This window comes from Leptodactylus fuscus, chromosome 6 (assembly GCF_031893055.1).
Source record: "Leptodactylus fuscus isolate aLepFus1 chromosome 6, aLepFus1.hap2, whole genome shotgun sequence".
In the NCBI taxonomy this organism is placed as follows: Eukaryota; Metazoa; Chordata; class Amphibia; order Anura; family Leptodactylidae; genus Leptodactylus; species Leptodactylus fuscus.
In genome coordinates, this window is record NC_134270.1 from 173,462,326 (window position 1) to 173,472,657 (window position 10,332).

General features: G+C 41.9%; 1 protein-coding gene across 1 annotated transcript in view; it reads right to left on the bottom strand.

Annotated features, from left to right (window-relative positions):
- Nucleotides 1–7,419: 7,419 nt before the first annotated feature.
- LOC142210147 (phospholipase A2 inhibitor 25 kDa subunit-like) overlaps nt 7,420–10,332 on the bottom strand; it is a 7,033-nt gene continuing 4,120 nt past the window's right edge. The window contains exons 3-5 of the mRNA XM_075279173.1: nt 8,907–9,053; nt 8,181–8,321; nt 7,420–7,613 (exon numbers count right to left, since the gene is read on the bottom strand). Coding sequence (XP_075135274.1) covers nt 7,420–7,613; nt 8,181–8,321; nt 8,907–9,053 — 482 coding nt within the window. The remainder of the gene's footprint in view (nt 7,614–8,180; nt 8,322–8,906; nt 9,054–10,332) is intronic.

Here is a 10,332-nt window from a genome sequence, read left to right on the forward strand (position 1 = left end):
TAATAACATTCCCCCCTAAATAAAGGTTATCCCTAGCTATCCCTGCCTGTACAGCTATCCCTGTCTCATAGTCACAAAGTTCACATTCTCATATGACCCGGATTTGAAATCCACTATTCGTCTAAAATGGAGGTCACCTGATTTCGGCAGCCAATGACTTTTTCCAATTTTTTTCAATGCCCCCGGTGTCGTAGTTCCTGTCCCACCTCCCCTGCGCTGTTATTGGTGCAAAAAAGGCGCCAGGGAAGGTGGGAGGGGAATCGAATTTTGGCGCACTTTACCACGCGGTGTTCGATTCGATTCGAACATGGCGAACACCCTGATATCCGATCGAACATGTGTTCGATAGAACACTGTTCGCTCATCTCTAGATTCTATCATTCAAACACATTTTTTTTATGACTAGCATGTTGGAATAGCTTTAAGAAAGGCTATTCTTCTCCTTCTTTCATTGCCTCCTCTGCGCCGCTGTTTGCTCGAAATCCCGATTGTTGTCGGTATGCAAATAAGTCCTCTTCACAGCACTGGGGGAGGGCCCCAGCGCTTAAATAGCACTGGGGGCATCCCCAATGCTGCAAGAGAACTCTCTCCTGCGCCGCCTCCATCTTCGTCAGCAACAACCTCTTCATCTTCTTCTTCCAGCGTGTGGTGGTTCAAAATTTAATGCATGCGCAAATCGGGCAGCCATTTTTTTGTGGTGCAGTACGCTCTGTACTCAATAGAACTAAAGGAGTGTACTGTACCTGCTCGCATAAACCGCCAGAAAAAAAATGACTGCCTGCATGGGAAGTCGGCTCTGCCCACTGCCTGCTGGCAGAGCAGACTTGCACATGTGGTGAATTCTGACCCACCGCACGCCGGAAGAAGAAGATGAAGAGGCCATTGCTGACAAAGATGGAGGCGGCGCTGGAAATGGAGGCGGCTCTCACAGTTTGGGGATGCCCCCAGTGCTGTTTGATCACTGGGGCCTTAAGAAAGGCTATTCTTCTCCTACCTTTCGTTGTCTTCTCCGTACTGTCGTTTGCCCGAAATCCTGGTTTTTGTCGGTATGAAAATGAGTTCTCTCGCAGCACTGGGGACGGGCCTCAGCACTCAAACATCACTGAGGGCATCTCCAATACTGTGAGAGAACTCTCTCCAGCGCCGCCTCTATCTTCGTCAGCAACGGCCTCTTCATTATCTTCTTCTGGGGCTGGGGTCACACCATTGGTCCGCAGGCAGAGCCGAGTGCACATGCCAGAGGCCATTTTTTTGTGGCCGCTTACACAAGCATGTGCAGTACGCTCTGTACTCCATAGAACTACAGGAGCTTACTGCGTATGCAACAAAAAAAATGGCCACCGGCATGTCCACTCGGCTCTGTCTGCGGCACTATGGCAGAGCCAACTGTGCAGGCGTACAAGTGTGACCCCAGTGCTAGAAGAAGAAGATGAAGAGGTCGTTGCTGACAATGATGGAGGCGGCACTGGAGAGAGTTCTCCTGCAGCATTGGGGACACCTCCAGTGTTGTTTGAGAGCTGGGGCCCGTCTCCAGTGCTGCAAGAGAACTCATTGGCATACCAATGAAAAACAGATTTTTAACTGAACGGCGGGGCGAAGAAGACCTCCAAAGGTCGGAGACGAATAGCCTTTCTTAAAGCTATTCCAACGTGTCAACTAGAAACAAAAAAGTTTTAAATGGTAGAATCCCTTTAATCTGCACAGATCTTTGTTGCAATGGTTAAAAATGCATTTTATCTTAGAACTCACCTACAATGGCTTCTACATATGAAGTTCCACACACAGAGCCGGCAGGACAAGAAACCTTTTTGCCTGAGCATGTTGAGGAGAATACATCTATACACTGTGTACACGAGAGAGCGTAACCTAAAGAGAAAACACGTGGGAGAGTCATCACTTATTATACTGGACATTAGATTTTCCTTCTACAACCACTCACTGTATACAGTAAAACTACCTGTTTGCTGAGCAATGTTACTGAGACACAGGTGTCAAATGTGTCTACGTAACCACATGATGGTGGTTTCCCTGTGTTTTGAGAGTTTTTTGGCTTGTTAGGATTCCAAATTACGAAAGTTATTTTTTTTTTATTATTACTTTCTTTTTTACGATTACAAATGCCGTAAAAAGAAATGATTACCGATAAATAATGCGTTCCTGTGCGGACTCCTAAGACATACCGCACAACAATGATAACGCTGACAGTACTATGTCTACATGCTTTCAATACCCTGTTTCCCCGAAAATAAGACACCCCCCCCCCCTTCACCTTCTGGATCACATACAACCGGCAGTCATGCCGGCGCTCCACTAAGGAAGCATCAGCATGACTGCCGATTGTTCCCCGCTCCAGCCGCTGCATAAGACATCCCCCAAAAATAAGAAAGGTCATATATTTCGTTTGATAATTAATTATAAGAAACTGTCTTATTTTCGGGGAAACAGGGTAGCCCTCAAGAGCAGAAGAGCGTCTAGATTTTCAGACTTACTTGTTGCTGTAAGAGCTGTGAAGAGACTCAGAATTTTAAGCAGAGAAGCCATTGCTTGGTTTCGCGAGGACTGGTGCTGCGGTGGAAAACTTGGTTTGAAATTTCACTTTATACAGTTTGATATTGGGAGGCGTGATAAAGAAATTAAACCCTGCTTAAGGTACTGCGGTAAGACATGTAACATAAAAAGTACCTATATTATGAAAGCACACACACCCTACCATTGTACCATGTCAGGTATACCTTTACAGGTAGTGGTTGGCTCTGATAAACCTCTGACCAAGGAGTTATTGACTCACCCGACAAAACAAAAGAACAGCTGATATGTGAATTGATTTGTTACTATGTACAATGACAACTTGGCAAAGAACCAGTATCACTCAAGGGAACTATGCAAAGGATATTGTTCTAAAAGGTTTCCTTCAATGATACCAATAGCCTTTCTAAGAGGGTTCAAAGAGAAGCTTTCACAACCTCAATCAAATGTAACTCACTTAATAAGCTCTGCACCACTCACTCTGGCACAGCTGGATTTTTTTTCTCTAGACTCCACTGTTCCTGAGCAATCAGTGCAGTTTGTTGTGGTGTCTGATATAGCATTTAGGCTTTGTGCTGTAAGGTTGGTGGTGTTGTGGGGGGCTAACAATATCTTATGAAAAATTATGTATAGAGGTGGGGGCTGAGATTGTTCTATCTGTCCATCTCCCTTTCCCAGAGATGAGCAGTTTGGAACTTGCCAGACTGGTTATGTAGACACTATGCTCTGTGTATTGGGTGATGCTATCTTACAAAGAACGGAGACAGTGTGGCTGGGACCAGGGGCATTGTTAGTAAAAGATCAAAGCCGAAAAAACCCTTTTTAGATAAAGGGAGAAGAGAAGGGTAATTGTCTCCAACGAAGATGTAAACACTGGATGTCTATTGTCTTTAGAATGCCTTGAGATATACATCTAGAGAGAGAGACTGTGGGGTGGTAGTTTCCTGTTGGAATGTACTAATTAGATGTAATTAGGCCTTAGCCAATGAGAAGATGCTAGGTTATGTTACTATGTCATTAGAATAACCCAACCTGTATAAATACTACCTCTCTGCAACAATAAATCAGAATCCATTTTGATACACCACCATCTGTGTCTTTGTGGTTCTCCAGGCCAAAGGATGGCTGTAGCCAATCCAGGCCTGTTATTTAATTTGAAACTACAACAACATAAGCTCTGGGGGTCTTGTGCCCCTAACAGTGTCAAACAAGAACAAGCAAGGAGTGTGGATCTGAGTTCTGACACTGTCCACCTTTGGATGTAGTTCGAAATTATACCCCCTTGCCTGCTCCTGTATGAAACCCCCCACCAAGAGAGTACAGAGTCTAAATAATATATCAGGCACTGAACTTAACTGCATTGATTGTCTGGCAATGGCGGGAGCTACAGAAGAAAAAAATTCAACTGTATCAGTATCAGTGGAGAGATACCTTTGTGAAAGGTGGCAACAGACCTTCTTTGAGCACACACCTGCGGAGAGCAGTGTATGTTTTAGAACTTTACTGTATAACCAATATCAGATATGTGCTATCAATCTCTCTATATTATAAAAATGAATTCCTGCCTGTCTGTCTGTCTGTTCTTTATGTGCGACCAAACAACTGGACCGATCTTCACGAAATTTGGCACACAGATACTTCAGGTATCCAGGAAGGTTTAAGATGAGACCCCAAGTCGCTCAGACGTACCGTTTCTGTCATAATTTTAGGTGTTTATAAGCATATGAGGTAATATTTTGCTTAAACTATTCACGTATTGTATTATCAATTCACACAGGTTGTGAACCCTTATCCATCACAAGTGTCTTTTTTATCTACATCCATTGAGTGGAATTCATTATTGGTGTAAAAATGGTACAGGTAGGCTATAGGGCCTTTTAAAGGGGTTCATTAATCCAAAACATCCTCTTGTTTAGCCAGGTCAGAGAGCCAATAGATATAAGATAAGATATTCCTTTAATAGTCCCACAATGGGGAAATTTCAGTGATACAGTTTCATAGATGGTACAGTAGTATATAACAAGAGAGAGACACATAGAAGCTCCTGGCAGATAGAGAAATCCTAGGAATCATAGCAACTAAAAAAGAAAGAAACACAGACACACTGCAGGATCAATTAGTTCTCTGTGCAGATTGATGTTAATAATAATAATAATAATAATAATAATAATAATACAGCCGACTTGGTTGTAGGACACGAGGAGGGGGGTCACAGCATGTGGATATAATAAGCAGAAATTTTTGCAGAGGTGGGGGACATATCATGATAACATGTGGTAGTTCCTTTGGTAGGTGGTGAGACCTCCTGCTCACAGCTGATAGTTCGGTATCTTGCATCAGCACTATTGTCCTTTTAACCACAAAAAATGCCCCAAATCACAAGCCGTCCTCCTCCTCCTTACCACAGTGTTCTACTGCCCCAAGGAAGTCAGAGTATACATGGTGCTGCTCTCTTGCCAAGCTTCCATAACTCCTGGGGTAGGTGGGTGATGGTTCCCAGGCTGTAACAGAGTCCCACGTGTCCACAGTAATAGAAAGAAATACCAGTCAGCTGTAGGCATCTTCACACATCAGCAATTGACGCCAGAAATCATCTCCTTGAACGAAGAAGTCCGCATTTCCATGTAGGTTTCTCTTCCATGCCGCATGTTGAGCCATGCTGTCCTAGCTGGGGGGATGGTAACAGGCACATGTGGAAACCAGCTGAACCAGGTCTTGAGTCCATGCTTTACAATGAAAACAAAAGGAACAAAAAACTCCACAGGGTCTTCCATTCGATTTATAGTTGCTAAATTCATAGTGCTAGATTGCTTGGTTACCGGATTCTTGAAGATACAGAGAAAAAGAGTGAAAAAGGAAAGAAAAGTTTGCTCCCAGCTTGGAGCACTGCATCAAGGCAGCCAGCCTCTCAGGGGGCGGCGCCTAAAAAAAATAAAAAAAATCTGTACCCTTTGCACTAGCAGAATTGGTCTGTAAATATATTCTATGGATGACCAATAGATATGGGCAAACCGACTTGTACCAAGCCAGATTTGACATTTCACAAATTGATATTCTAATTTAAAAAAAAAAATAAAAAATAAAAAAACGAAACCATACAAATACTGTATATATTAAAATGGTTTGGAATTTCTTCAGACAGCAGAGTATAATAGGTGGAGATCCAATGTAGGAGCTATCTCCTCTCTGTCTCCTCAGTGTTGCTATGCATCTGGGGTCACAACAAGGATAAGAGCATAACAATTTCACTTTCACATTGCCAAACTTTGGCTTTATTTACCTTAAAGAGCTAAAAATTAGATCCTTAGAAGAAGTTAATTCCTAGAAGCCTTTGGAGGATTCTACACATTATTTTATAGATAGGTTCCTATGAGCCCTACGAGTATTCTACACTATGTCTTATATATAGGTTCCTAGGAGCCCTAAGAGTATTCTACACTATGTTTTATAGATAGGTTCCTAGGAGCCCTAAGAGTATTCTACACTATGTTTTATAGATAGGTTCCTAGGAGCCCTAAGAGTATTCTACACTATGTTTTATAGATAGGTTCCTAGGAGTCCTAAGAGTATTCTACACTATGTTTTATAGATAGGTTCCTAGGAGTCCTAAGAGTATTCTACACTATGTTTTATAGATAGGTTCCTAGGAGCACTGAGAGTATTCTACACTATGTTTTATAGATAGGTTCCTGGGAGCCCTAAGAGTATTCTACACTATGTTTTATAGAAAGGTTCCTAGGAGCTCTAAGGGCCCCTTCACATGGCTGATACGCTGGCTGCTTTTGAACGTGTAAACGTTCCGAAGCAGCGGCATATAAAGCAGATCCCATTGTTTTCTATGGGAGCCGGCATACGCGCGCTCCCCATAGAAATGAATGGGCTGCTTTTTTCCATTCATTTCTATGGGGAGCGCGCATATGCCGGCTCCCGTAGAAAATAATGGGATTTGCTTTATATGCCGCTGCTTCAGAACGTTTACACGTTCAAAATCAGCCAGCGTATCAGCAGTGTGAAGGGGCCCTTAGAGTATTCTACACTAAGTTTTATAGATAGGTTCCTAGGAGCTCTAAGAGTATTCTACACTATGTTTTATAGATAGGTTCCTAGGAGCCCTAAGAGTATTCTACACTATGTTTTATAGATAGGTTCCTAGGAGTCCTAAGAGTATTCTACACTATGTATTATAGATAGGTTCCTAGGAATGTTCTACAATAGTTCACACCAAACTTGTTCGACCCAAAACAAACAGTACACTTGCAGTACATAATGTAGTTAGTCATATTTTATTTTCAGTGGAGGTATCCTAAATGCCTACCAAACATTTGTGTAACCCAGTTGCTTACTAAATACTAAGGGTTGCATAATGTGTCACAGTGCTTACGGGACTTTTCTCTCCGCCTTTTTCAAGCAGATTCTGGGACGGAATCCCTGAATGGAGACCAAGCGCAGGTGTGAACCTAGCCGTAGGTAAGTGTCTTCGACTATTAATATTACTATATACTTCACAAAATCTATAAGCAGTGGGGGGTCCTGAGCTAGGGTGTAAGAATTGATGGGGTCTAGGGTCACCTATTCCTACTCATTACTTTTTTGCATTTCACACATTTCATCAAAAAGTGGACAAGTCAAATCTAGGTTTATATTTTATTAGATTAGCTCATTTCAAAATTTCGGAAGTCGCGACAGAGACGTTTCACAATTTATTTCAATAGAAGGGATTTATAAAGTAAGAGTAAAACTACAAAAGAATAGAAAGCTATAGAGCGAGGAAACAATTCCTAATCTACTTCTGTGCTTGGATGAAATGAAAATCTGGCAATGGACGGAACAATATAATAATATTTTCCCCTGTAAATATTTGTCCCTTATGTTGACCTCATTCATCCAAAGATATTACGAGAGGAATTTCAGCAGCAGAAGACACACAATGGTTGGAGTCAGGACAGCTTTATGGACGGTGAGGCCACCGCCGGTGCAGGAGAACTTAATCTCAGTTGATGATTTTGCATTCTTTATGGATAGGCTGCCAAGATCACAGACAGATTTGGTTGCGCACCCTCGAATGGCTGTCGAAACTGGATTTGGTCCTGTAAACAGAGGCATAAGAGCTATCTTGTAAAGGGATTTTTCCATTAATATAACCATCTATAGATTTATAAATAAATAAATGCTAAACATTTTTCCAAAAATTTTTCCAAAAAATTTTTCCAAAAATTTAACGGATACACTGTGGGGAGTAAAAGAAAGGTCCGAGCCTAAGAGAATGCCAAAGTTATGGCAATACCAAACGCGGAAATGGAAATGTTAGGTTTAGGCAAGTCAGTAGAAGGTGGGAACAAGATATGATGTTAAACATCATATTAGAGTTCTATAGTAGTGCATTGTGATGTCATGGAAAGAGCTATGGTGAAATATTGAGTGTCAACAGCTTAGAGATGGTACCAAAAACTAAATCTACCAGTTTGTCCAATGGGGCTGTTCAGAGAGAAGATAGAAGGAGACCTAGGACTCTACTCCGAGGAATCCTGACAGCAAGAGGAAGAGGAGAAGTGGCAGAGTTGGTTGAGCGGCCCCACCAAATTTATGTTGTATATCGAATGTGTATGGCCAGCTATAGACAACAGTTCTGTGAAGTTAAAAATAATTTTTGTTACCTGTTTCTTTTTTCGTCTTGAAAACACACATATTCTCATCCCCGGTGCATTGTACAGTATCGGAGGATTCACACCACAGAGAGTCCGCAGATATGCAGGTTTTACAGACCAGTCCATTGGGGTTAGAGTTTTTGGCTGGAACTAGAACCAATCAAGAGAAAGAGACAAATAAAAGCAGGACGTGTCCTCACTCACACCATAATGACTACCATGTATGATCCTATCAAGAGCTTTTCATCGGCCCTTCTTTTTGTTAAAGTGGTTTTCCAGGCTCAATAATTGATGACCTATCCTTAAGATAGGTCGTCAATTAAAAATCGAAAGGGGCCCAACATCCGGATCCCCATCTATTCAGCTATTTTAAAGAGGGTGAGCACTGTACTCTCTTCGGTACTTATAAGGCACATTGTCGTACACTCTGTGCTTCGTATCTCAACTCAGTCCATTCACTTGGAATTTTTTCCATGGAACTTAAGTCAGTGGCTCCCTTCCCTTCTAAACTATAGATCGAAATCGATGAGTTTCTATGCAATACAGATTTTCTTACTCTTCTTTTTGGGTGGAAAGGTCCATTGTTTGAACCTATTGAACACAATATAGGGCTCCACATTACTAAACGTTGCAGCCATTAGGTGGCATCTAAGTTGTGTTGTGTTAGTAAACCTGGAGTACTAGGGTCAAAGACCAGTTTCCAAGAAACGTACAAGACAGGAATAAGTGACTTACATGGAGGAATAGTAGGGGTACAGTCGTCTGTATTACAACATGAAGTAGCCAACTTGACATGTGCTTTCTCTGCGACCATGCTGCCCTTGAAGTTACAGTATTCTGAGGCCATGCATTTCCTCTCGAAAACTGTAATTTTTATTTTGCCTATAAACATAAACACATTTATAAATTGCAATTATAAAAACAAATTTACTAGATTTCTTACTAGTTAAAAGGAGTCTTTTGAGCAAAGCATCAACATACTCCTATTGCCACCACCTGGGCCGTTGCATAGCGCCCCCTGGATGTCCAGCTCATCCTCTTTGATGCTTAAGCAGCCACATCTGTCTTCAGCAGGACCTAAATCTCATGTGTGAGCTATCATTTCAGGTTCGGGCCGAGCCAACAAAGCATCCACTGCCAGTCATCTTCATTGTATTTCTGCATGAGTGTACTGCGCATGCGCTGTACGCTCATGTAGGAATACAATAAAGATGACCAGCAGAGCCTCAAAAAGAGACCCCAGAACATCACAGGTAAGGACATCACGTGTCCTTCGCTGGGGCCACTGATTGGCGTAACATGCAGTGGAAACTTCCATTGGAAGACCACAATGGACCTGGACGATTTAAAAAAAATTGTGTGCACATTTTTGACCGGACAATCCCTTTAAGGAATTATGGTAATTTGTGCAATCTTCTCAAGACAGTTTTCATTAGTCGGACCAATCAACTTGCCAAATTTCATAACATATAACATACTTTAACAGATTTTGTCTCATTTCCCTGAAATCCACTTGTGTCCCTTCTGTGCCCTTTGTCTAGTTCCCCTAACTGGCTTCTCACTGGCTATTGCAGAGCTCATACACCCATATGGGCTGCGGTCAATCTAGCATTCAGTGACCATTCTGGGACTCCGTCCCCGGTTCCACCTAAAGTATGCACAGAGAAAAGTTTTCTCTCTGCCAATTTTGGGTGGAAAGCCATGGACCCCATAAACTATAATGGAGTCCGCCATGTTTCTTCCCAGTTCTGACCAAAATCAGTAGAGAGGAAAGTCCTACTTGCTTTCTGTGGGTAACTGTTTTTTAAGATTTCACAGAAAGGAACCAAAATCCATGAATAAAGAATATTACAATATTTAGTAATGTTACAAACGCTGCAAGAAAATCAAATGTTGTTCGCAAGACTAATAGTCACAAAAACTAAAATCCCAAGTATTGGAAAACACCAGACAGTCCTTCCCTGGCGGAGAATACTAGTGCGATGACTCAAAACTGCCTTAATGTGAAGATTACACAGATTACCGCAATTCCATAAAAGATGGGATGTAGGGTTATAGTCTCCTTATAATGAGGTGGTTGAATAGAAGTTCCATAATTTAGAAAACTGCAGGTTTCATGAATATATCACATTGTGAATAAGGTTTATACTTAAGATTTGTT